The sequence below is a fragment of the Anser brachyrhynchus genome (assembly GCF_964034855.1).
Source record: "Anser brachyrhynchus genome assembly, chromosome: 2".
NCBI classification, from domain to species: Eukaryota; Metazoa; Chordata; class Aves; order Anseriformes; family Anatidae; genus Anser; species Anser brachyrhynchus.
In genome coordinates, this window is record NC_137695.1 from 148,607,386 (window position 1) to 148,634,648 (window position 27,263).

A 27,263-nucleotide genomic window follows, 5' to 3' on the forward strand; every position below is an offset into this window, starting at 1 on the left:
CTCAACAGTGAAATTATAGCCATTAGAGATGGAAAAAACCTCTTCAGTGCTCTTCAACTTACAGTTAGTTTATGGGTGGAAGTAACAAGCAAAACTGTAGAAGTTACAAGCTAGACTCTGCCTGCCGGTCTTGTTTTTAGCTTTTTTCTTCTGACCACAACCAGTTTTTGAGGGTTCTCAGAGTTGTGGGTTGGAAAGTACTTTTCTAGAGTACTCTGCTCCTATCTAAGTAATGTGACACCATTCCTTCTAGCGTTTTGGTGTTTATGTGTTCCTGTTCATAATGAGTTGTGGCTTGTCTGAGTTTTACTGTTTGTATGAACATAATGATATAGGACAATCCATTGGGGGAGGAACTCTTCTACTCTTGGATAGACTCACTGTGATGTAAGAATGGCTTCTTTGGCTTTGATTCCAAATAGCATAGGTTTAAAAGAAAAAGCAAACAACAACAGGTGTGCCTGAGTAAACTCCCAGGAGTTTCATTGATCTAATTGATTAAAATGAATGACTTAGCATATACTAAATAAACTGACATGTGTAGACAAGGCTTTAAAATATGCAGCCCCTCCCTTTCAGAGGTTTGGCAGCAACAGCAAAGGACAATCCTAGCTGGATTACAATCTACGTGTATCAGGGCAAAGACAGTGTCTTCCTGATGTAGCTGTAACTCTTGAAGAATAAATATCACTAGCTTTTGGCTGCTGTTGTTGCCTCCACAACAAGGATCGCGCAAGGGGCTGAGATGGCTACTTACCTGAACATCAATATTCAGACATTTAATCTGAAGTTACCCATGGTGAACGTGGTTTTCATTAACCTGGCTAGTCTTGTACTGAAGCAGGAGAGGATGCAAAGCATAAAACTGCCTTTGGCTAGAAGTGTAACAGTGGGAGCATCTTGCACACCTTAGCTATTTTTTAATTGATCTAAAGTATCTGGCATGGCTTATATGCCAGTCTTCTAGCACACAGCATTGTCCAAGTCAACTTATTTTAGTAGTTTACCTTATATAAACGAGTGAATGCAACTCCGCTATTATACAGTTCTAGAGCACAGTGCTTTTTGCAGCATAAATGGATCTAAAGAATGAGTCATTTTTCTGCTTTTTATATACACGTGTCCTTGCATCCTGATGACTTGTCCTGTTTGCAGACAAGGGGACAAATCAATGCCAAATTATTTAATATCCATTAAAATCCATAGATCTTTTCAAACATCTGCTTATGCCAACGAATTTAATGTAGCTGAGCCTAAAGGAAGGGTTTTTCCAATTATTCTAGATGCAAATGTGCTTGATAAATGCACAAAATAGAGGCATCACTTTCCCATCACTAGAAATGTGGCCTTGTCTGCCTTCAAAAACATCTGTTTGCTGTTTATGCAGCCTTGTTTAGGGAAACAGAACTGTTCAGAAGAATACCGGCTCCGTTCAAACTTCGGGGGCAATTCAATTAAAATGAGTGTTAACTACTGGAATTTATGGAGTGTTTCCTGCCTAATCTTATGAAACATGACGTGTAATTGCTAGGGGTGGCTAAGACTTTAGTTTTATACCTGCCTGGCTTTGCTGATTTAAACAGAGATGTACCACATTAGATTTGAGGAAGTGGCTGAACAACAAAATGACGCAGGTGTCTCTAGCAGTGATGATGAGTTTCTTGGGGCTTTGCTTACTAACACACAGTGTGTCATCCAAAAGTCACAGGCAGAAAACCACAACCAAAATAAATTTTTTCTTTAGTTTCAATATGGAGTTGATCAGAAAACTGCATATAGTGCTGAGGAAGTCAAAGTTGATGCCAGATATATTCCCAAATGACTCCATCACTGGTTAGGTGTTTCCAAGAAAACAAACACAAGGTAGGGAACAATCAATAGTGTGCACAGAACACGATCCTACAGACCAGCACTCTCCACATTTACCAACGTGCTGCAGCAATGTATTACTAAGGAGCGCATTTCCGCTGACAGATTCTTTCCACCACAATTAGAGAAAGAATAATGGCTGAGAAACAACACCCATATGTCCCCATTAACTTTGCAATCTGTCTAATCTGCCTCCTTACAAAGCCCTCATCACATCTCAGATATTACAGCAATAACAGAATAGATTAGGCAGACTTCAAAGCTGCAGGAGAAACATGAACATTGGTTCCCAGCCATGATTAACTTGGCCAGAACCTCACACTCCTTTAGAATAATTAAGAACATAAGGAGCAATCAGATCAGTGACAAAATAAGAGAGGGGCTGAGCTGGCAGCTGCGGACAATATGCATTACCCAACAGGTATATATATAAAAATATATATATATATAATAAATATTTATTATATAAATAATATAAATAATATAAATAAATAAATATATACGTAAATATGTATATAGACGTGAGATTCTGGGGAGCACACTGCTGAGGGCACATGGATGAGGAGGTATTTTAATCACACTTGCAAGGAACACTGCTCTCTATTTGACTGATAGAATCCTGTGTTTTAGTCCAGGAACTGAATCGAGCCAAATGGCCATCAATTAATTACTAGCATTAAAGACTAATACATACAAAAAACGTAATTAATGTATTTGGCTGCTGCCTTTGAGCATGCTTTTATGTTGCAGTATGTGTAAAGCACCCATCTGTCAGCAGAAGAGCAGTGAACTGCTTCCAGAGGGGCAAGAGGCCCGAGCATGCACTGCAGAAATTGCTCCCTGCATAATACAGGATAGGTACACACCCGTTTTCCCAGGGGGAAACAGGCTGATGTGCCACTGCCTCCAGGCAAAGCAGTTGGAGCAATGCTCATCGACCACATAGGGATGTGCCATCTAGGGTGATAGCATATTTACAGCTTTCTTACGCTGCTTTTAGCAATGAAACCTTCACTTCTCCCTGCACTGCTGCAGGGCCAGATGTCGCGGTAGCACACCTGCCTCCTTTCCTTCCTGGCATATATGGGACTGGACATACAACATGTGCTGTTTTACTGCTTGGCTAATTAGTACAAGCAACCTATGCATCTGTCAGGCACTGGGGTTGCTTCACATGGGCATATGCAGCCGTTCAGCCAATAGCCGGCTCCTTGTTTAACCAAGAACAGCCCAAGGAAAATGGGGGCTGGTGGCATGAGGCAGCTGTTTTGGCTCTGGCCCCTGCCAAGTCCTGCATGAGGTAGAGAAGGGACATGTCCAGGGGTACACCTGCAGCCAGCCCATTTTAATTTGCTTTGCAGGAGGCAGTGTGTACTCGTATCTTCTCCCAGTGCCTGCGGGATGGCAGCTCCTTACAGCACGCTTGTGGTTGAGACAGCACATCTCGATCAGGCTTTTCATGTGCAAAGGGTAAACTGTATTAGGAGCCTATGCAAAACCACAGTGGAGTTACTAAATCAAAGCATAGTTGCTTTTATTTTGAAAATGCATTCTTAATAGATGCTTCCCACAGTTTAAATAGCCAGCTTGAAATCTCAGTAATTCACCTTAGCTCTCCTGGGTGTCGTTGAGCACACAAGCCCCTGGTTTATCTATAAGGCTGTCCATAGCAATTTAAGGTACAGATATATTTAAAAGATTCTTTGAGCAGCTTTGGGCATGAGTTTACACTGCCTTAGTCATCGTACATTGCCTCTTGATGTTTCCTCTCCTACCCTGTGGCAAACACAGTGTAACTGAAGCCTCCAGCGCTGCGGGCTAAGCTACCTCACACTTAACTGCAGAGCAAAGATTTGCCCAGGGCAGTCCTTATGGATGGTCTGATGCACTGTAAATTCACATCTTGGCTTATCTTAAGGTAATTCATGTCAGACTGAACTAAAATGTCTCTGGCACAGATCGACATAAAAGTGTCACGTTCCTCTGCCAGTTGGATTAAACCCATTTATTATCACAGTTTAAGTGTAGCTTTTTTCTTTGTTCAAGCCAGTAAACGGGAGTTCCAGTTTTACTGTGGGCATAATTTCCTAAGAAGCATAAATCAAATAAAGTAGCAGTTATTCTACAATAAGTAAAATCACAAAGAATTTGGTTACATCAGATAAACTTTCTTGTGCAGACAAGGCTTTCACAGTGCATATGTTTTTACTGTAATGTAAACCTGGCTTGTACCTGTTTAGCTTTCGTATTTGACAGAGATTGTAATGGATAGAAGTGACCAAAGAGAGCTCACAATGATTCAAAAATTCAATTCAATTCTTATTCTTGTTTTGCATTAAACTCCTGGGACATAGTCGTGGTGAGAGCTACAGGAATACCTCTTTTAGGTGGTTTTGTCTGAACTTTCTCTTGGCTGGAATCAAGCACCACAAATTTTGCACCCAAATATGTAATCTCCTTACCCGACGTGCTCAGCCAGATGGCAGGTCAGAGCAGCAACTTGTCCTTCTCTCCTGTCTCCAGGAAAAGTTGCCAGCATGACTCCTTGGTGGTCATTTTAAAGACAAGATCAATTTATAAAAATAATAAGGAAAAACAATCTCTGTTTCACAGCATTGCTGTAGCAGGCAGGTTCAGCATGTGTAATTGTACTATCTGATAAGATTTTGACTTTCTATGAGAAATATAGGCATATATCTAAAGTCATGGAATGAATGCCACTTGGTGTTTGAAGATGTCTTTTAAAGTCTGAATGCAAGTAAAACTTCTGCATGAACATGTCATCTTTACCAATAAAAACATCTTACCTTTCTTTTTTAATATCTTCATTTTCCCAGATTCACTGTTTCTGCTTTTCTCTTCTATCTGTAGTCTCACATGTGATGTCTTCTCACACAACTTATCCATCATGATAGAGTTCTGTGTACTCTAAAATGGTGCTTTATTAGTCTGTGTTAACATTTCATTTCTCTTGGAGGAGCCCTCTCATAGGGTCTTGCAGACTTTCAATACTGGTGTATCTTCTAATACATCTCATAGTGCGGTCATGGTTATCCGGATATCACAGATGCAGGCAGAACCGACTCTTGCTGGCAAGATATAAGGCAGCGAAGAAAGAGGGCAGATGGAAGTCACTGGTGATCCTCAGCATCAGCTCACTGAATGGGTTCAGCCCATAGGCTACATTAAGTAAAAAAAAAAGTACAGAAAAGATAAATGAAGTTTTTGGGAGCAGACACAGGCAACAATGTTATAATGAATTTAGAATAATAGGCCCATTTAATCTGTTTTCAGTCCCTTTCACCACAGTTCTTCGTGGCCACAGGGTTTTATGTGTCCATGACAAACTGTAGGATAAAGGCATAGTTACAATTTTCTTCCTACTGAAAATTGTAAAATAGATAATTATATGGCAGAGAACTTACAGAAACCAATTTCCTTTGATTCACTTGCTAACAGTGTCTCTCCTGTGCATGCTCTTTTGCATTATTATTTTTTTAAAACTAATTGATGACAAAGATCACACCTAAGCTGTACAAAACATGCTAGTTTCCACTCCATGCATCTCTCCTAACTGTGTCCAACATTGTTTGGGGCAGCACTATCTGACTCAGGGCAAAAACAAGCCACAGACCATGCTTATACTCGAAGAGTACTGAGTATCATGTACCAAAGCTCAGACGCACAGCCTGGGTCTCTCATTTATTTAGTGTAAATGTAACTACAAGGCCATTTTCCTTATGGAAATTTCAGGGCTATTCTAGGAGAAAATTCAAGATGGATTTCTTTGGGAGAGATAGAATCTTTTATTATACAAAATTACATAGCTGGAAGAAACAGGCCCAATTTGGGGCACTTATCCTTCCATCAGATCTGAAACTGAAGCAGCAAACTTAGGCCAACAGTAAGATGGGAAAAAAAACACTGCACTATGTTTAAGTTAATTGTGTTAACTTCAGAGAAAAGTGCCTCTTCCAGCAAAGCCTCAGTAGTACCAGACCTCATCAACTGCTCTTGATGTATTTTGTCTCCTCCTTACCATCTTGTCTCTTGCTAAGAATAAAATTCAGACAAAAATTTTTAACAGACATATTCTCAACAGCTTGTGCATCGGGACATGTTTGGCAGTACACGTCTGACAGGATTTTTTCCACCTCCTAGAAAAGTTCTGCTAAATATTCATGCATTCCCCACTGAAAGAAACCTGATTCTTGGCCAAACCAAAGCTTGTTAGCAGTCAGAACAGGAGGGCTCCTTCCTCTGTGCTGTACCTCTAATTCCTGAAGGTTCTGCTTCACACCTGGTCTTTGCAAACAGATGCCTTCAAACCCAGATTACTCTACTCTGGAAATGGGTTATAACCTGAGATAGTGTCAATTTATTTTTTTGGAAGTATATAATTATAAGTTTTCTGTAGAATTTATAGTTTGTGGGAGTTCCTTATAGTGTTTGACATAATCTATTAGCGGCTGAAAATCGTGTTTTTTAAAAGTTAAAAAAAAGCTCTTTTTTTTTTTTTCCCCTCTTATTATTCTCTCTCTTAACTGTGAGACAGCTCACAATTACATTCGGTATTAATGAAAAACACATTTCATTTTATCCCACAAGTTGTTGAAAATACCACAAAATAATTTTGAGATGAAAAAGCACAGAGGAAATATTATTTAAGAATTTAATTTGTCTAAATTAGATTAATTTTTATTTAGGAATAAAATTCATCAGGAATTGTTCTGCAGTCTGCTTTTCTGTTGAAACCTTTATTTTATTTTTTTGCAAGGCAGTAAACATGAAATGACTTATTCCCTACAATCCTTCTGCCATGGCCAGTGGGGATATAGGAAGGGCTCTGATTTTTCTGGGTATTTAGTACCAGCTGCTGGTGAGCTATTTGCATTCTGGGTCAGGCAAGACGCGTGGGGAGCAGAGATGGGAATGGGTTTCAGTTGGTTGGGACTTATCATTAGGAAGCTGACTGTCAGCACCTGCTTCAGAAAGGATCACAGGAGAATTCGTGTTGGAAGGAGCCTCGGAGGTCCCTAGCCCAAGCTCCTGCTCAAAGCAGGGGCAGCTCTGAGGTCAGACCGGGTGTCTCAGGACTTGATCCAGCCTAGTTCTGAAAGCCTCCCAGGACAGAGAATTCATTATCTCTCTGGGCAGCCTGTTCCAATACCTGACCGTCCTCATGGGGAAGAAGTTTCTGTTTATACCAAGCCCCGTTTCAACTTTAACCCAGAGACTTTCATCTTCCCACCAGGCACCACTGAGAAGATCCTGGCTCCATTTCCTTGATGACGTCCCTACACGTACTGGAGATGATCTTAGGTCTTTCCCACCAAAGCTGTCCCTTCTGCAGATGAACCAGTCTCACTCCCTCAGCCTCTCCTCACAAGGCCCGTGCTCCAGCCCCAACCATCATGCTGGCCCTACACTGAACTTGCTCCAGTTTATCAGTGACTTTCTTCCGTTAGAGGACCCCAAACTGCCCCTCATAGCAGGGACCAGTCCCCGCCCCCTCCAGGCACACACTCCCCAGGTGCTCTGCTATTCAATGGCAAATTCCTGCTTGGAAATCAGGCTGGCAACACCATAAAAACATTTTCAAAACCATGCAGATTTCTGGCTTCAGAGCAGAAGTGCTGATCAGAAACACCACGAATTAGTCATAATCTTATCAAAAATATTTTATTTATGAAAGTAACAATTATACTATACAACCTATATTGGAAGTACATTGAATAATTGCTAGAATAAATACAGGCAATTAATTCAATCTTTTTATAGAATGAGAGGATTTATTTGACATTTGAATGTTAACCCAAGCTTTAACTTACATCATAAATAGTTAAAAGGCATAGTCAAGTTTTTTTTTTTTAATGTTTCTTTTGCTTTTTTTTAATACTGTTCTATTTTGTAATCAACATGAATCAACTCTCCAATCATTAACAAAATATTAGTATGACTTTCAAGCAATCATGTACCTCAAGATAATCAGACAAAAAAGGTAGTGTGTGTGCAGTTCATTCTACAGCAGAATCTATTCATGTCTGCATAAAAAAGAAGCTGAAAATGCTTCTAAGTTCTTTAAGCATCATATGCTGATTTCTGCTTTACCACAGTGCTTTTAATACCAGAATCTAAAAAGGGCACATATCTGTACGCAGCTGGCTTTCTGTTGCTCTTTATGAAGTATATTAGGGCTCAATGCCACATTCCTTTGGCTGGTCAAAGACTGCAGGATTTAGTCCTGAATATTATTTCTTAAAATCGTGGTCCAAAATAAATGTCCAAGATGGATTGTTAGGCACCAAGGAAGTTATAGATTTGCTAAGACTTGATGTTTTCTGATAAAAGCTGGCTTCTTTTCTGGTAGATATGCTTTAGTCAAACACACATTATTGGGCTCAATACAGGGGTCTGTATTACACTGGAAGTCAGAGAAGCTGACGTTTATATTGTCTGTAAACACTATGAAGGACACTGCAGATGTTTTATAGTAAGGCACCCGCATTTAGGAAGTGATGATATGTTTACCTTTCATGTATTTTTTGAACTAAAAATTCTGTACTGCTTGATCCTAGCAGATTATGAGCAACTACAACCATTGATAAGGTCAGTTTTGGGTGTCCAATGTTTGTCCAATGACCATATGGCTATTGTGTATGCCAGAGATATTATGCTCTCAGTAGAGAAGCAAATTTCCCTATTACAATGTTATCCAAAACAATACAAAGCCCGAAATTGCACATATCTACCCCTTTGGCCTTTTTTTTTTTTTTATGCACAAATATGCTTGTATTTGAAAACTGACAATGTTGGGCCTTTTCTAGTAAATGTCTTCAAAGAGCATACTTAAATACTTTTTCACAGAAATAACCATTCAGCAGTTGCAAAAATGCAGAGAGACTTTTTATTCTTTCTATTATGAACAATACCAAATCAGCATAAATTTTTGGGAAGGAATTATGATTTTTTATCACAAATGTATTTAAAGAGGCTAAAGAACAAAACATTGGGGAGGCATCTTTTTTTGGCAGATAGTAAAATATAAAATATGTGATTTAAAAAAAAAAAAGTTGGCTTAAAAATACACACACACAAATAATACAATAATATAAAAATACAGCTCAGCCAATGGCCTCTTAAAATTTACCTTTGGCATTACATTTGGCAGCCTAACACAAAAGACCCTTCCTATAAACAGAACTATAAAAAAGAGAAGTTCATAAATTAGGTTGCAAGGGGTTGTAAGATCATTTTCTTGATTCTCCAAACTCCTTTCCTTCCTGTCCACACACATAAGCATGACCAGTGAGGTATATAGAACGTAACACTGTCAGGCAGATGCACAATAGAAAAGTGCATAAACATAAAAGTTCTCCCATTTTCTTGTGAACAGGTCGAAACTGTGTGTTTGGCTTTTTTCCCCCCTTGAAAAAAAAAATAATCATTTTCTATTGTTCTTGTTTCTGTTATTTTTTCTTACTTTGGCAGGATGAAAATGAACCCAGAGGAATAAAAATGTCCTATTCCCAGCAGCAGCGATCCATTTCCCTTGGCAACATTCATCTGATGCCACAGATACTACAAGGTCGTTGGGTTGCTTTAAAACTCTCTGGGTAACTTCCCACAGAAAAATCATACGTCTAGCACCATGTCATAGTGTTGCTCTTTCTTCCGCCTGCCACATTTGGTGATAAGAACCAAGTACAAAGTCAACAGCATAATCCAGTAACATGCATAGAGGATTGTGCCAATGATGAGAACTGTCTGTTTTGACTCAGAGAATGGCTTTTTTGATTCCTTGTAGATAGTGAAAATTACGCCACCTAGGAGGATTGTAAACCAAATGGAGACTGGAATAAGTCCTATAAAATTAACTACAATGGTTTTTCTTCCTGATGTGCCCCACCCTGCTTTGTTTATCGTGGCAATTGCAAATATCTTTGCTGGCAGTAAACTTGACATATACAACACTGAGTAGAGTGACATGAAAACCATGACAATGTTGCCCCTAAGGAAGCTGGCAAAGGAAGACTTTATCAGGCCCACTAACTGAACTGTCAACAAGAAAAGGAGGATGTTCCAGATTTTTCCCCTGTAGAAGAGCTGAATGACTGTGGCGATAAGGAAGAAAGGAAAGAATCCAGTGATTACAGCTTCATAGGTCATCCACAAATGGTGCTTGTGGAACCACATTGCATTATAGAGCCACTCTCTGAAGTATGATTTACTCCAGCGGGTCTGCTGATTCAGCCACCTGAGATACTCTATCGGTGTTTCGGTAAGGCACTTGGATCTAGCTGTGTATTTTGTTGCATAGCCCAGACTTAGCACTCTGTTAGTTAGATGCCTGTCATCTCCAAAGCTGCACTGGGAGCCCATAAATTCTTGATTGTACCAATCTTCCAGGAATTCGTGGAGTAAAGAGTTTCTGTACATTCCTAGAGGTCCACTGATGCACTGTACACAGCCAAAATAGGACTGACAGGCTCTTTCTATGTTAAATGCCATCCAGTACCTCACGCTGCTTAGAAAGGAGATCCAGGAATCATACTTGTTCAAAATCTGCAAAATACAAAAAGTTTGCGTTTTAGATGAGCTCTTGAGAAAGAAGATATACACATTGGATCAATAAGGAATTAGTAGAGACTAGAATACTGTTAGCCAAAATAGAGGGGAAACCTCACTCCCCCGTCCAACTTGTGGCAAATCCAGGAGTTACCTATACAGTCCAGGGCACTGACAAGAAAGGCAAAGTGAGGCCTTCAAGAATCTGTTCCACCTAAATGATTATTCTTTTCTCACAACCTTTCAATTTCTCCACAACTTCTTTCCTAGCTCATTTTTCCTTTCTCTTCACCCCGAGTCAAGGACCTGCTGCTGAGCTCGGCCTCTCCCTTGAGGAAATGGTGGAGTCCAAGCTGTGGCTTCCTGCTTCCCTGCCTGTGGTGGAGTAGCTCTTTCCCCAGTCTTGCCCCCGTGTACAACTTTGGCTCTGACAGGACTTCTTCCAGCCCTCCTAAAGCTATACTGGAATATGAGAGCAGCTAAGCACATGGTCTTTGGCCTACATTTTTGGTCTTATAAAGCTTGCCCTAGTTGTTTGATCCTGGACTATGTGCCTTTAGGTCCTCCAGGATGGCCCTAATTTCTGTCATGTCTGGAGGCCATCTTGTCTCTGTTTCAACTTAATTACAGAACGTTTTAGAAGCAGCAGCGCTTAGGGATGGGCTCAAGACTGGCTCAGATTTATTTGGCGTATGCTGAAAAGTGAGTTGAGACAAAGAAAGGCCAGAGTCTTCATTTTGCTTCCTTTCCTCCCAGAGGATACATGTTCTTCCCACATCTTTCTGCAGGTGCTTATTAACTACACACTTATGTCATAGCTGAACTCCCTCCACACGTGCCTAGTGTCTCACATGTGTAAGGAAAAGTGTGATATTTGTTTTGTGGCCAGACCAGAGCCACAAAGATATTCAGGCTTCTGTGGGAATCTTAATTTCTGGAATTAAGAGCCACATGCCTGAAATACTTCTGACCACTGGGGCATTCATCAGTAAGTGCCTGCCCGTATAGATAGCCCTTTCTCCTCTGTCTCACATAAAAGCCCAACTGAGTACAAGGAGCCAATCCCAAGGCCAACTGAAATATTCATATGCATTTTTCTTTAAAACTTGTAGCAGAAGCAATTGTGTAAAAAAGAATGAACAGCCTTTTGCTGTGGTTGTCAGCCAGACTCATCAAGGCTGGAAATCCTCACAAAAGTGGAGCTGGGCTGACTTTGGAGCTGTGCATTGTCCTGTCTGACAGAGATGCTGAGGACACCCAACAATAAACAGAGTGCATAGTGCACTGCATTTCCAAAAAAGTTTTCATTCGTGACAATCTTCGCTGCAAAGAGTAACATAATTAAAGTGCTTGAGGTGCTGGATCTGGCTTTGGGAGATCTGTTCTCTGTTCCCTGTTGCCCTAAAACTTTTCTGTGGCACCTTGACCAAACAGTCATACTCAGATACTCAAAGATGCTGCAACAGTCCTGGCAGTCCCAGTGTCCCATTTTTCACACATATGGGGGAGAGTAATACTTGTCCACTTTCTATGGGTGTTAAAACCACCCAGTGCTCATACCTGAGAATTTGGGTTTTGGTTCAACAGATAGAAAAGTTAAGGTCTCATAAGAGCCTCTGTGATGGTACCACAGTGTATTCAGTGTATTCCAGGCAGGGAATAGTGTTGCAATGCAAATAGTTGTTGAAATCCCCCTATTAATCTGAAAATCATTGTACTCACCTGCACATCACCTCCAACTCCTCCAACCATTGGATCTTCTTCTAAAACCTTTACCATCTCCACTGATGAGGCTGGATCAAGCACTGTATCTGAATCACAGACCTACATGAAAGACAAACAAAGAACAAAAATGGGTTAAGGAGTACACTAGAAAAGAGAATAAAAATCACTTGAGTGATAAGTAACTCTATATGCATATTCTCCTGAATGCAATTAAATCTCTCTTTGGAGTCTGCATTGACACTTCTTAAAGGCCGTTTGTATCAAGCAGCAGGGAGCGGTGCTGAATGAAACAGAGTGCTTGTTAGGGTAGTGCATGCAAACAATCCTCTCTTCTGTATCAGCTCTATTTGTTTTACTGGCACATTGGGCTGGCTGCTTTGAATAAGAGATATGCTCTCAGAGATGGAGCACTGCAGAGCAAGACAATGTTCGTGGGTGTGTTGCAGATTCCTGCTGAGCCCTGAAATAGGGTTTCCCCGAATTGGCTGCATAGTTTATCACCCTAGTCAAATGCTTCCCGCTACCATAAGAGAGGAGTGAGGAGTTAAATTCCAGATGCTTGTTTACGAAAAAAATAAAAAATAAAAAAAGGGAAAAGAAAAAAGTCAGCTAGGCCTCTGGAAAGAAACCTAATATAGTTCTTTCACGTGCAGAAGGATTTAGCAATTCATTTAAGACATGTATTTTGGATTACAGAACAAACTTATTTTTAGATATAGATGCATGGTGTGTTATTAGTAGTGCAGGGATTTGACATTTGATATATAGAAATTATTTGCTATTTTGCTCCAGCATTCATATAAAATATATATAAGTAAGGCTAGAGGAGTGAGTCCCAAAATGCAGTACTCCATTAGACCAGGGCAAAAATAGATGACACACACAAGGCGTTTCAACCACACAAATACTCCTAGTCAACTAGACACTGTGTACATTAGGACTTGGCTTTCCCCCGGAGAGTAGGAGGAGGGCTCAGACAGGCTGGCCAGTCTGCAAGGCAGCTGGCGCTGCTTTCCTTTGCTCCGGGGCAAACGACATGGGCTGCAGCCTGTTTAAAACAAGTGGGTGCCTCCTTCTCCTAGCTGCTAGTGAAGGAGGTGTCCCGATCGCCTGTAAGCTCATTTCACTGAAGCTCAGAGGCCTGAGCAGAGGAGGCTGTCCCACAAACACTCCTCTTGCCAGACAAATCCTGCCCTACAAATTCTCCTCCTCTTTTCAGCTTATCCACAGTTTGCATTTCTGTGATTTCAGATGGGAATGGTAGGGGCAGAAGTCTGTCTGAATAGCCTCTTAAGTCAAATCCTGGTGAAGCATCAGATCAGAAATCCTAATTTTGGCGTCCTGTCATCCAACCTTTCAATTCAGCCTAAGCCCCCCTGCTCCAGGGGAACTGAAATTTTCATTTCTGTCCTGCAAACAGGAGAAGAGGTTTTAGAGACTCTGTTATGGGCCAGACTTGAGCTGGGAGGTTACCCGGGATAACCAGGCTGCTCAGCTCGTGATGCAGCTGAGCGTCTGCCAAAATGCTTCCTCTCCATGCTCCCTTGGAGGGGGCTGAAAGGAGAAAGCTGATGAGAGCTCTCATATTTCTGTCAGGAGAAAAGCCACAAGCATCTCCAGCTCCCGCTACCTCAGAGCATCCAGTTCCTCTCCTTGGAGGACTCAGCCCGGAAAGCACCTTTGTAACCTGGCCAACGTGTTCCTCCGGCTTTGGTGGGAAGCTGTCATCAGTGACAGCACTTGGTGATAGAACGGGAGCAGAGCAGTTCTGATAAAGGGAAGAAAGGATGCCTGTAGTTCTGTCTGGGACTTTCTGGACAGGCCTGTCACTGAGTGCTTTGCATCATGAATTTGCAGTTTGCTAGCACCCAGGGCTCAGGCAGTGATACTCGGTCCCATTTCTTGTGACCATGAGTGGTCGGATGGGGTCAGCCCCATCCTCATTTCTTTGGCTTTCCCTCCTGTGCCTGTCACTCAGTAAGGCTGAGCAGCCTCCACCCGTCAGATGCATTTATCTATAGCAGAGAAATCTGCCACGAGCGACACCACTAAGACAAGATGAGGAATCCTGAAAACACTGGATTTATTTACAAATGACCAGCATGTGTCCTGGCCATGCCAGCACAGTGGACATGTCTGCATTCCTGGGACAAGCTGTCATTTTCCATCTGAATGAGGTTTTTCTAGGTGAAAAGAGGACATGCCCTGAGAAAAGCAACTTAGGAACCTGAATGAAACACACCGAGGGCTGGCCAGCCAGGGGTGGCCCGGCACAGCCCACGAGCCAATTTGCCATCTTTCCACATAAGGGCAGGGTGACCTAGAAATTACTGCCGTGGGTCACAGAGTTGCATGAAAGGGACGCTTGGCCTTGCATGCTGTAGCCTCCAGCCCTGAGCTAAGCTGTTCAGATGCTTGGTACAACCAGTGGTGGTTTAACCATGCTGCTCCAGGGGGCTCAGGCTGCGTTGGATGGTCCACACAGCTACCTGCATCAAGCCAAGCTGTGCTGCACCCTGATTGTACCAACTAACTCTGCACTGATGATGTCTCCCAGTTTAACTCATCTACAGAATTACTTTCACCCTCCTAACCTCCTCCAGGAGGGAAGTAAAGCCTCCCAAGTGATTTCAGGTATTTAGTGAGTCTCCGCTAATGAGCAACGGCTCGGTTATCTGCGGTAGCCTGCCTGCTTTATGACCGCCTGCCCATAGCCCTGAGGTGTGTTTAAGGACCGCAAGGCCCCCAGTGCACAGTGTCAGGGGAGAGCACTCGTGCTGACTGCTCCACTTTGTAAAGTGGTTGATCATCGATGCAGATTGCTCAGCCCTTAAAGTGCAGGGCCTGTTTAAAGTAATTCACTGTGGATACCCCCTAAAGAACCATGTGGAAAATCTCAACCTTCATTCATTCATAAAACAGAGCCACATGTTACCTGCATTACATCAAGACTGTGGCCAGCCAGGGCCACCAAGATGGTGCTCTTATAATGTAGATGTGACTGTGACATCAATCATCAGTGCAGCCTTTGGTGGCTGCTTACAGCAGCATTACAGTCTCTAACACATTCATCAGGACTTCTGAGTCAGGTCAGGAGTGTTAATTGACTGAAAGACCAGAAAAATCTCTTCCATTTTCTCAGTTTACGGTATGACTGTTGAAATAGAAACACTTTTTCCAGGTTCTCTGAACAAATGCAAGAGGGAGGAAAGTTGTCTTGAATCTGTTTCCTCTCTGCCTTCTCTCTCTGCAATCTGATACTTCTGTGTGAAGTGATTATAAAACCATGCTAATGCAGAAAAACAGCATTTTTCATCCCATCACAGTCCCTCACAGCACAAAAACCAAAGTGCAGACAATGGAGAATTTAAGCCCATTGTTTTCAGAGAATAAATCAGTTTAAGTTTTGTAAGTGCTTGGGGATGGGCTTTAAATCTTTTCTTTTCTCTTAAACCTCTGATAACTCTTAAAGCTCCGAAAACAGGGTGGCTCCTGGCACTCTTTGCTTTCTGCCTCTCCTGTGCGTGGAGGACTTGCTGCCTTTCTGTGCCCCTTGGACACCATGCTGTGTGGAGTGCACACAGAACTGCATAAGGCTCAGCACTGACCCCAGAAACACGTGCGGCCACCCCAAGCCAAGGGAGACCGTCTCTGCTGCCCCACCAGCAGAGCAGTGCCCCACTTCTGGAGGAAAAGCAATATTCTGAGGTCTGAAGAAGGCAGGAAGGGCTGAGTGTGATTAATTAGGAAGACCATCTAATAATCATTGGGATTTAGTTAAATGAACCTCGCAGGTCTTGATAGGCAACTAACGATCCCCAGGATCTGGCCTGGCCCTACACACCTCCCTCCACACACGGCCTCCTGCATTCTGCAGGGCTGTTTGCAGGAGCGAGGAGTGCTTCCATGTGTAAGGCACAAACATAGAAAATCTTTCATGGGATCCAAGGCAGCTGGAAAGAAATGTGTCTCTGCTGCTTTGGAAACCAGGAGAGAGGACCCAGCCTAATTCATTTTTAAGTGAATAGTGTCATAAGGGCTTTAAAGGCCAAGTCGCGGTGAGTGAGGTAATGCAGCTGTAAGTGATGAAGCAAAAGCTCCTTCAGGCTTTAGCTGAAGAAATCTTTCTTTCAAGACTGCACATTCACCCTTTTATTAAATACTCTGCACAGCCTTCAAGGACTTCAGCATATCCCCATCTTTTTTACAGACTCCACCACTGAGATATTCCCTAGTGCCACCAAAAACTTCTCTGTCTGCTTGCATATAGGTCTGCTAATATCCTCACGAAATAAAACCTTACCTAAGACCTTGACTTACAGGAGCAGAGAAGGGCTCTTCAGGAGGCCACTGGCTTTTCCTGAAGCAAAAGCACTGTGATGAGGGAGCAGGACTGAAGTCTGAGGAAGTATTTCAGATTTCTCCAGTAGCTGGTGCAGAGCTTTGACATATTCACAGATAGGCTGACCATTTTAAAAGGTAGCAAAATACATTTTTAACGGTCAAGCTGTTTCCAAATAGACTGAAAGGAGCACTGTGTTCATCAGGGACTAGGATGGCCTCTAACATGCAGCACAAAATATACAAAAGCTGCTTTCTTTCAAAGTGTGTTTGAATTGGCACCGACCTAGTGCTTTAATACCTACCTGTACATAATCCACGCTTCTCCCCAGTGCTTTGAATGCTGTGTACATTACTTCTCTTTTTCCACCCCATTTCTGCATGATGCAAACACTTTTGTTGGACAGGACCAGTTGAGATACGTGCTGTATGCTCTCTCTGTGAGACTCCTCCGTCTCACCTGGACCTTTGTCGTGGAAGTTATTATTCCAGATATAAGTGGCAGATTTGTCCCTACCCATGATTTCAGTGAAAATGTCCATCATGTAAACGTCGTCTTCTGAGTTCCCATCAATTACCATAACAACTTTAATTCCAGGGTAGGTCAATCTTTTCACAGAAAGTAAACATTTTCTTAAGTAGTCAGGATCCTCTTGATAGGCAGCAATACAAAGGGCAACTGTTTTATTCAGCTTGATTGGAGTCTCTAGCGACCGCTTCATTTTCCTGTGCTCTAGGAAGGCAAACAGGCTTTGGATGATGAGATGTGATGCCAGGATAGCACCATAGAGTCCGAAGGAGAAGTAGTAGTTGTCTGTTTGGATGAACTGGTAGCCCACAATGTAAGCAGCGGTGATTCCCAGCAGGAGGGACACCCCGAAGAGTGTGGTTCCAAGTATTCTCAGGATACATATAAACCTCTCACAATACATCTGCAAGGAAGCATGGAAACTGTTAGCAGAGCTACCACTTCCCACTACAAGACCTTGTCAGAGGTGCACGTGACGACAACAAGCTCAGCACCAACAGACGCACCCCCTGCTTCTGGCTGTGTCATGGACTTACAGCATCACCTGCTCAGCTTACATCTCATTCCCTTTGCAATATTTCCTCCACGTAAAGTAAGAGTCACATACACCTTGAGGTACCGGGGAGGTTTTCTGCTATTCTTAATGTCCTCACAGAAAGTGTTGTCTGTGTTAGGGTCTTACTTTGGCAGCTGTGGCTTGCTGAATGAGACGCTCTGTCATATTAAGGGACTTTCAGGCCACTACATACTTCATATGGTCATGGGTGGAAGGAACAGCTGAACGTCTGTGCAGCCTCTACTCGCCCCCAACCATGTCATGACTGCATCCCCACCCTGAACCACTTCTGTCGCTTACTTATGCTCGGAAAAATATTGGAAAGACATTCTTAAAACAGATGTCTGAATATATTTATAATTTTTAGACAGATGTCTGACTATATTTGTAATTTGTATTTAGATAATCAGACATCTGCTTTAAAAGGTCTTCTCAATACCGTTGCAAAAATGTGTTATTCATACATTTGTGCGCGTAGATATACCCATCTGTGAGCATGGCCAAAGCCTGACGGAGATTAAGTCTGTGGCAAAAGTATACATTAATTTAACAGAGCCAAGGTTTCACCCTGGACTTGAAATTCATTAGATTACCAGCTGAATCTGACAGCTTCTGCACGAGTAGGTTACCTGGCTGTAAAATCTTCCAGTCTAAGCTCTAGGCTATGGATGAGCAACAGCTTTGTCATAACTATAGAAAAGTCAATGATGTTTGATGTCAATACCTTTGACCTTAGGGACATAAAGTGGATAATGTCTGTTTAAGGCTACCCCAGTAAGCACATTGTAAGTCAGAGTGTGAAGCACATACTCGAATAATTTGCTGAATTAGGGCCTCTTAGGGTGATGGACTTAATATTTGTGTTTTCTTACTGTTATTCATATTTTCCCTTCTGCTAACATCCTGCCTGATAATGTTTGTTTCATCATCTGCTGGCCAAAACTGAAGCTGGAACAGCACTTCCTTACATCATATATGTTTTTAACTCTTTCTTGTGAAATGTTGTGAAAAAAATACTACCAAGCTGCAGCAGCATAGCTGTCAACAATCATATCTCTGTCCGAGATGTTACAGGCTTGGAAAAAAGAAATTGTCAACACAGAATGTATTACAAAATAAAAATAAACCAGGCGAGCATCAAGTCTGAGATTACAAAGACTATGTTTTTTTCCACTAGCTATTTAGGGTCTTAAATTTCAAGACAAGGGGAAGCCTCTTAAATGTATATTTGGAGACGCTGTTAAAGAAATCGGACCCTATCTCTAGGACTTCCTTGAATACTTATGGCTGGGCTCTGACAGGTGCTGTAATCACCCACCAGCACCAGTCCCTGCTCTGGCCTGTCTGGAAGTCTTTCACAATAGGGGTCATCAAGAAGCCTAATAAAAGACAGCTTATATGAGCCACCACTATAGGTGAATTAAAACCCAGTGCCCAAAATAGACGGGCTTTAGAAAACAGATTAAGTAATGGATCCCTTCTAGATTACCTTGAAGTCAAATAGCCTGTGTATTTATTAATCCCCCAAGTACGCAGAAGGTCACAAACATCAAGGTGAATGTTTCATTAATGGTGCAGTTGTACGAGGCTTTCCCATTTGGGGTCCACGACTTCTCTTCTCTTGCCAGAAATAGAAAATGCCTATTAGCGAGCAGGGGCTGAAGTCTGCTTACATTAAGAATTATATGACTGAAATCAATGGACCACTTGTACGGGTATAGCTCACCGGATTTAGATTAAGATCTGCAGCGTTTACATTTGACTGACTATACACTGTACCAGGCTTCTTTTTATATTAATTTGTTATTGCTCTTTCTTTTCCTATGAAGTGTTTCCACACAAAAGGAAGAAAAAGAAATGCATTCTCTGATCTTGTCATTACAGCACAGTTTCCCTCCCTCACAAAAACCACTCTTTTAAGATCAAGAAATGGATTTCTGGTCTTAATAAAATAGCATTTTTTTTCTGTCCTTTAACTGTCAACCTTGGGAAAATAAACAGTGTTTTGATCTAAATTCCTGGCTTTCATCAAAGAAACTTTCCCCTTTGTATATGCAATTGGAGGTTTTATGTATGTCTTTTAACTGACTGAATCTCAGGCAAAATCTGTAAAAAGTTGCTCAATATTCTCAAGCTTTAGCACGTGACCTATTGATAGCATGCCCAGCAGAATTGATCTGTATCAGCTTGAACGTGCCCAAACAATAACAAAGAAGCCAAAACCTCTCCACCCTTCTCCAATAATTGAGCCAAGAAGTTAAAAGGAAATGATGCTTGTACGAGTCTGAAGCCAAAACTGAATTGCTGAGTCAAATAAAAGCATTGAGGGTAGGGAATAGCTGCATCAGATTTTAATGTCAGATACCGCTGTTGTGAAAAACTAGTCTGGCCTAACACAGTGAAGTGTCAAAGGGCATCTGTAGTAACACATCAATCAAAATTTTCCTGATCTTGTCACATAAAGCTAGAATCAAGTATTATCAGAGAAGCAGTGCACGCTACTGCTTCTGAACACCGTACACCTGAAATAATGCCATAGTGAGTCAAGATGCAAATGTCAAGTGCTTGGTAAGGGACAAACACCCATATTCACTTTCGAAACCATGATCACTTTTCAATTATTTCCTAGATAATCACTCTAAGTGCTAGCAATATTTTTTCAGCAAAATGTAACGCTTATCTTCAATGCTGCCATCACTACAGCAGTTCAACTGCGCACACCTCGTATGGTCAGCCCAGCTCAGTGTTTTATGCCTCAGCCTAATGGGTCTTCAGTTCTTTGAGGGATTTAACCCAGTAAGGTTGCCCCAAAGAACAGGCACTGCAGCACTTTTAAACAAATAAAGGAATAAAAAAATGTGAACAGCCCCACATAGACTGGGGATGAGGTGGTGCAGATGGAAGACCTGCAGTTAGTCCCATATTCCTGGACCAACAAAAATGATAGCAGGTCATTTCTGTAGGGGCACGGAACTGCTGCTACATGGGAACAGGTGTGGGAGTGAGGAAGACAGAGCTCCTGGCCTGCTGAGTGGGTGGGTTACTGTCTCTGGAGTCAAAACTGGATCTTGCACTTTCAGACTGGGTTTTTTAATCAGCTCTATAAAGCAAGAGGAAGAAGACAGCACCTGCAACACTCTTTCTTTACTATTATTTTTAAAGTGAAAGCTATTTAGCACTGAAAGAGGTCAGATGCTCCACTGTTTTGTGTCAGCCCTGAATGACATTTCCAGGGGGCAATAAGGTTGAAGATTTGGATGTTCAGCAATTAACAGCAGACATTTATATATTAAAGCATGCTCTACCCAGAGCACTGTGTGAGGCTCTTTTTGGAGATGTGGATGTCTCCCCACGTACTGCATGGGAGGCCTGAGACAGAACTGCTAATCCTACTCTGATGTTCAGGCACCCGAACCCTTTACAGGCACCTTAATCTAACCCTGCAGTGCTGAACCCAGTACAAGCTTTAGCACAGCATCCAGCACAAGGTTTGTGCACACATGACAAGTGAATGCAGAGAGGCTTCAAAGTCTACTACTGAGCAATTTATCGTCTTGCAGCTGTTTATTTCCATGAATGGAGCTGGTCAGTGCTTAACAGCCCACCTAGTAGAAAAGAAATTTGAAAGCAGTGCACCCAATCCTAACGCTATGTAGGCTGTTGCTGATTTAAAGACACAAATTTTGATCCACCGAGCAGCCCAGGTATATATATGTCTTGTAGTGACTGTACAGGAGGAGGCGATGAACGTGTGTGCCTGTGTTTGGAGACTCCTGTGAAAGAGCACAGCCAAGAAAGAAACCCTTGCAGGTACTTGGCATCAGAGTCCACCCAGTGAATTATTTAGTGTCTATTCTGGTATCCTGATAAATGCACATAAAGAATATTTTTATTTTGTCACACTTATGTTAAGGAAGAACTTACTCTACTATTAACAACTGTCATAACTTCAAGCTGAAGCCTTCTAACATTATTTTCATTAAAAGTTTCAGGTTAACAAGGAGTTGACTGATATCCACATTGTACATAGTAACTGAGGGATTAAATCTAACACTAAAGATCACAGGCCTTTCTCAAGCTGAATAATGCCTTAGATCCCAAATCAGATGAGAATAGAAAAGTATGCTTGAGCTCCCTCTATTCTGGAAAATATTTAGGCTACACAGGTCTAACCTTCCTAAGATAGACACTCGACTGAAATACAGCAGGATCTAATGCCATGATTTGCACTGCGTATTTACTCAGCAAAAAAATGCTACTGCCTTCCAGAGCAAAGTGGCACCTTTCTTCCCCTCCAAAATTATATATCTCACAGTCTGGACATACAGTTATTAATCAGCTTTCATGGACCCCTGAAAGTAAGAGGACCTGGAGACGCACATCCCTTTGCAAAGTCAGGAGGCAAAGAGAAAAAGAGTTTCACTTGTTGCCAACACTTCAAAGAGTAATAAATAGAATAGGGGGAAATTCATATCCAGAAAATCTCTGTGTACTGGTGTCTGAACACATCAATACTTTCTGCACTCTGTTCATTTATTCTGTGTCAGCCAGTGTGTAGCTGCTCTGAGGACTAAGGTGCAGTCAGATGGTCCCCTGCATCTGCTAATACTGGACTTGGAACTGGTTACTGATGGGAGGTCAAAATGAAATCAGGTTTGCTTGCAATACATGGGATGCAGCTCACTTCATCATCTGTTTAAGAAGGTGTCTCTCATATACTGTCTCAAACATTGGCAAGTAGTACTTCTGGCTTGCTTTCCCCCAGAAGATTAAAAAAAAAAAGAGAGGGAGAGACTCAGGAAGCACATGCATGAAAAGAAATGGTTTGGAAGATTGTTTGAAAGAATTATCACTTACTAACTCCAAAAGACCTGAATATATTAAAAACAAACAAATGAACAAACCCTTGTGCAAAGGTCATTAAGGCCCATGAGACAGCAATAAAGGTTCAATCACAAGTGTGATTATTTCATCCCCTTCATCTCTAAGGGTTCAAAAGAGCTGTGCCCCTCTCTAGACTCATAGAGCTATGGCCATATCAGCAAATACTGTCCAATACTACAGGAACAGATCTGCAAAAAAGAGCAAGGGGTACTAAGGGCCTAGCTTCCACCCTCCGTATGTTTCTGATTTTACTCTGAACCAAGTTTAGTCAGACTCCATAGACTGAAAACCCTGAACAGTCTGCTCTAGCGGTACATCTTGCAATTAGTTTCATTCAAGAGGAATGCATCATGTGCTCCGTGTCACTTTGCATCACAAACCAAAGCAAGGGGAGGGGAATTGTAACGTTGGCTTCAATAGCACACTCCTGATTCAAGCTAAAATAATACAGACCAACCCCATGTATAACATCTGCCCGTCAGTCTTCTCTGCAAATCTTTGTTGCAGTCAGAAGTGCTGACCGCTGAAAACATTTGAAAGGGTCTCATCTTTACATAGAAGCTGAATTCTTGAATGTCTGCTAGTCATGGTCCTCTGAGCCCTACTGCTGAGGCTTTGGATTCAGCAAAGCATGTAAGCGTGTCATTAAAGATAAGTGTGCACTTAAGTATTTTGCTGAAGAGGGAAATCAGTGGATAATGTCTTCCAGTTCTGTAACGCAGGCATAAATAAATAAATAAACCTAACTTTCTCTGTGAAGCTGTTATTTCTGGAGCATTCACAATGAAAGTGTATGCATACATTGGACATATTTATTATATAGATTAATCTCTCTTCTGAACGTTGACAGATCGGTCATTGCTTAAGCCCTGCCTTTCTTACATGGGGGAATCAGAGAGAGTGGACCAGGACCTGGATGACTGGGATTTTGTTCCTAGTATTGCCATTCACCTGCTCGGTGACCTTAGGCAGGTGAATTCACCTCTCTTCACCTCGTGTAGAATGGGAACCATGATCATGCTGGAGGTTCTTGGAGGTCTACAGTACTCTTCGTAAGGCTTAGGCTACTGACACCTCTAGTGTTACTCTTTCTGGTATCACATGGGGACCTACCAGTTCCAAATTTCCACATAACTGTTTTTCCTAAAAACAAAACAAAACAAACAAACAAAAAAAACCCAGGCCACTTCCTTGCCTATATTCATCAGAATGTAGATTCAGAAGGAGCGTGCCTGTAGGAAACACGCAACTCGTACTCCACAGGGTGCCTGAGATCAGTGATGTTGGCAACACAAGAGCTGACACATGTGAGCATACGTGCATACAGCTACTGAGGGCTGCTTTGCACACAGCTTTTATAAGCATGAAAAAAAATCCTTCCTTGTGAGAATAATAGCATTGGTTTCTACAGATCAGCTGCTGGAATGACGCTGTGTTTGAGTGTGAGTGTGCATGTGCGTGCACACATTGTATGTGGCCTTATACACATATACTTTGTGTTTATACACAAGCATTATCTGAGCGTTATAAATCTTCATCCAATATTTAGAAACATTTAGCCTTATTTTGGCAGCAAAGTAAATCATTTATCTTTGAAGTACAAATGATTCCAGGTACGCATTAATTATGAGCATAAAATAGCTGCCCAGACACCCTTTACAGCCCACAGAGAGGAAACTGAAAAATTATGTTACATCTGTACATCTTTACTACAGCAGAGTTACCATATCTGGTACTTTTGGTTATTTATCACTTCCAGATTTTGTCATGCCATTGATCTTCTGGAAAGGGCTCACATAAGACTAAAATTAACTCTGGGGTTAGGTTTAAAGAACAGGGTTAGTAATGATGGTAAACTGTATCTGTATGCACAGGCTTTGATCATCAAATCAAGAGCCTCCTGTCTTCTCAATGTATGTTTCCCCCTAAAGTGCCCAAATTTAGTCTCTGATAGGTCTGAGTAGCTGCTAGGTGGATTTGTCCCTAATGTAAACAGTGATATGTTGGATGATAAATTAACCGAAAGAAAACCAAAAACACAAACTGAATGCTCTAAGAAATAAAACCAAGAAGTTAATCATATTTGTGCTGAGACATTTTAGATTGCAGGTAAAAATATTCTGGTTTCAAACAGCTTCCTGGTTACTGGTTCTGAAGTCCACAGACGCTTTTGGCACAAAACTGACTACTCCATCTCTCAGTCCAGCGAGTAAATATTTATTTGATGTTCATAGCTCGTTATCTTGTAATTTGTTTATCAAGCACAGGTAATATTGTGTTTGACTTAGTCAAGTCCTGCTACACTGAATGGAAGAGTAATTTGATGCTTTATATATTAACCTTGAGTAGTAATAAAATGAAGCACATATCTGATTTGCTTGCACACCATAAATACGACCAGCTGAGTTTGCTGCTAGCTCAACTAGCAAGGGAAACCCCACTGAACCCAGTACAGCTGTTTTCTCCTACTGGGAAAGCCTTCACCCAGGTGTTTTTGCCTTTGCACATAGAAGAGATTTATTAGGATGAAATGAAGTTTCAACAAAGTTCTGCTGACACAAAACTCCTCTAGGCTTGGTAAGGACTGCATTTGGGCGCAGTTTTGGGGGGAAAAAGGACAGATTTCACCACGATCACACCCAAAAGGACTGACCTATCCAGGGCCACTTCGCTACGCACTGCGTGTGCTGGGAAGCGCGTGGGTGCCTATGGAAAGACGACCCCATAAGGAGACCGTGAGGGATGCCCATGCCTTGGGGGATCGTGGAAGCATCGTGGCTCGACGAAACCCACCAGGGATGGCGTGTGGGATATGGGGGCCGCCCTCAGGATCCCCTCCATCCTTTGGCAGGACATTACGGAGGGGGTCGGGGCTCTGGGCAGCCAGGAGCTGCGAATTTGGGGCAGGTGCAGGGGAAGGCGGCTGGGGCCGGCTCGGGGGGGGGGGGGGGGGCAGCAGCATCACACCGCCCCCGGGGCAGCCCCCCCGCGGGGGGGGGGGGGAGGAGGGGGGGGGGCAACTCCGGCGGGGGAACCCCGGGCCCGCGTCGCAGCCAATGGGGGGGGGCGGCTCTGGTTGCGTCACAAGGGGTGGGCGGGGCGTCGGGGGGGATCCCCCGCTTTGCCACGTGGGGGGGGGGGCGTGAAGAAGGGGGGCGGATTATGGGGGGGGGGGGGGAAAATAGGGGAGGGGGCGCGGGCTCCGCTCCGCAGACTCCCGCCGGGCGGGGAGGGGGCCGTAGTATTGCTCCGGGGCTGCCTCCCCCCGCAGCATCCCGGGGGTGCGACCCCCCCCCCCCGCCCCCCAGCCCAAGCCCCACCGCAATTAGGGCCGCGCGGAGGGGTCGGGAGGTCTGGGAGCAGGCTGCAGCCCCCCCTCCCCGCCTCCCCCGGGGGCTCCGCGCTGAGACATCTTGATCGCGTTTGTTCCCCCTCCCTCCGCTCCGGCTCCCAGGCGGGGTTTAGCCCGCCTCCCCCCCGGCCTCCCCTCGCTTTCCTGCCTGCCGTCCCATCCCTCCCTCCCCTGCATGAAGGGGGGAAGCCGACCTGGGCTGGGGAACGGCTGCCGAACCTGTTGCTCCGTTATTATTATTTTCCAAATCGTATCGCTCAGCAAAATCTTAAAGGGATTACGCGGAGGGGGGGGGGGGGGGGGGTCGAAGCTGAAAACCTCATTCATCCTCGCTGCGGCCCTATTCATTGCTGAAATAGGTGTAGCCTAGGCACGGTGAGATCCTCCCCCAGCCCCACTCCTGTTCTGGGGATCTGTTCAGCCTTCCTCCCGTGGGGATGGGAGGAGAGGGTCTCCTGCTCCCCGAGATGACAGAAAGGGGGCTCGTAAAGCCCGTAAATCACGTACCTTGTTTGTCCTTCTGTCCTTTGGTCATAGAGGGGCTCCAGCCAGCTGTGTGGTCTCACGTACCGTTGCTCCCGCTGAACAGTTTCCAAGTTTGAGGTAAAAAGATCAAATCGCACTTTTCAGGGACTTATTCAGACGCTCAGGAATAAAAAATAATTAAAAATGAAAATAATAAAAAATAATCATTTAAGGCTATTCAGTCCTGCTCATTTTCTCCCACGTGTTTTCCCTATTACAACGTATTTGTCTTTCTCTGCTTCAGTTTCTAGTTCAAAGTTGTGGGATTTTTTTTTTTCAAATAATAATAATTAAAAAAAAAGTTAGAAATAATAAATTAAGAGTTAGTTTCTCGTGGTCGAAGCTGAAGATCGTATTTCAAACCCGGCTAGCCAGGAGCCTGGAGAAGTTGCAAGGCAGCGTCTGAAAGTTTGAGAGATGTACAGCATCAGATAAAGTCTCTTTGGTGATGCCTTGCTGACCGAGTAACTGTTTCAATGAGGTTTCTCAGCAGCAGCAAACGGGTAATATTATCTAGACGTCTTTTTCTTTCCTGCTGCTGCTGCTTTTCTGCCTCCTCCACGTTATGGGGTCTTTTAACAAGTGAGACTTGAGTTGGTTTAATAGGCGGAGGATGGGAAGAAGGAGGGGAGGGAACTCCTGTAAGGAGGAAAAAAAAAAAAAAAAAAAAGCCAACCCTGCCCATTGAAATGATCTCAGCCAAGGACCAATTCAGCGGCTGGAATTCAGCTAGCTAAGTCGCCAATTCTGCAAAGAGACGCAATGCACACACGTTGCCACCACCTGATTTCCTCTTCGTGCCCCGCAGTTTTGGGGAAGCCCCCCCCCCCATCTCTGGGCTCGGGGTCTGGGACTTGTCCCTCCCACAGCCACTATTCGGCTGGGACAGCTTCAGCTGCTGCTGGTTTTTATTA

General features: G+C 43.0%; 1 protein-coding gene across 1 annotated transcript; it reads right to left on the reverse strand.

Annotated features, from left to right (window-relative positions):
• Window positions 1-7,535: 7,535 nt before the first annotated feature.
• HAS2 (hyaluronan synthase 2) lies at window positions 7,536-26,908 on the reverse strand. The gene is made up of 4 exons (XM_080580705.1): window positions 26,332-26,908; window positions 16,809-17,435; window positions 12,160-12,261; window positions 7,536-10,434 (listed from the first exon to the last, which is right to left on the reverse strand). Exons 2-4 carry the CDS (start codon window positions 17,433-17,435, stop codon window positions 9,505-9,507), a joined length of 1,659 nt encoding a protein of 552 aa, XP_080436831.1. The 5' UTR covers window positions 26,332-26,908; the 3' UTR covers window positions 7,536-9,504.
• Window positions 26,909-27,263: the final 355 nt, after the last annotated feature.

Bases quoted from the DNA above. Each gene is read 5' to 3' on its own strand.
- HAS2 (XM_080580705.1), bottom strand. From the start codon at position 17,435: ATGTATTGTGAGAGGTTTATATGTATCCTGAGAATACTTGGAACCACA. The intron at 12,262-16,808 runs GTAGGTATTAAA...TCTTTCATGTAG, and splicing joins GAAGCGTGGATTATGTACAG to GTCTGTGATTCAGATACAGT. The intron at 10,435-12,159 runs GTGAGTACAATG...TGTATTTTGCAG, and splicing joins GAGTTGGAGGTGATGTGCAG to ATTTTGAACAAGTATGATTC.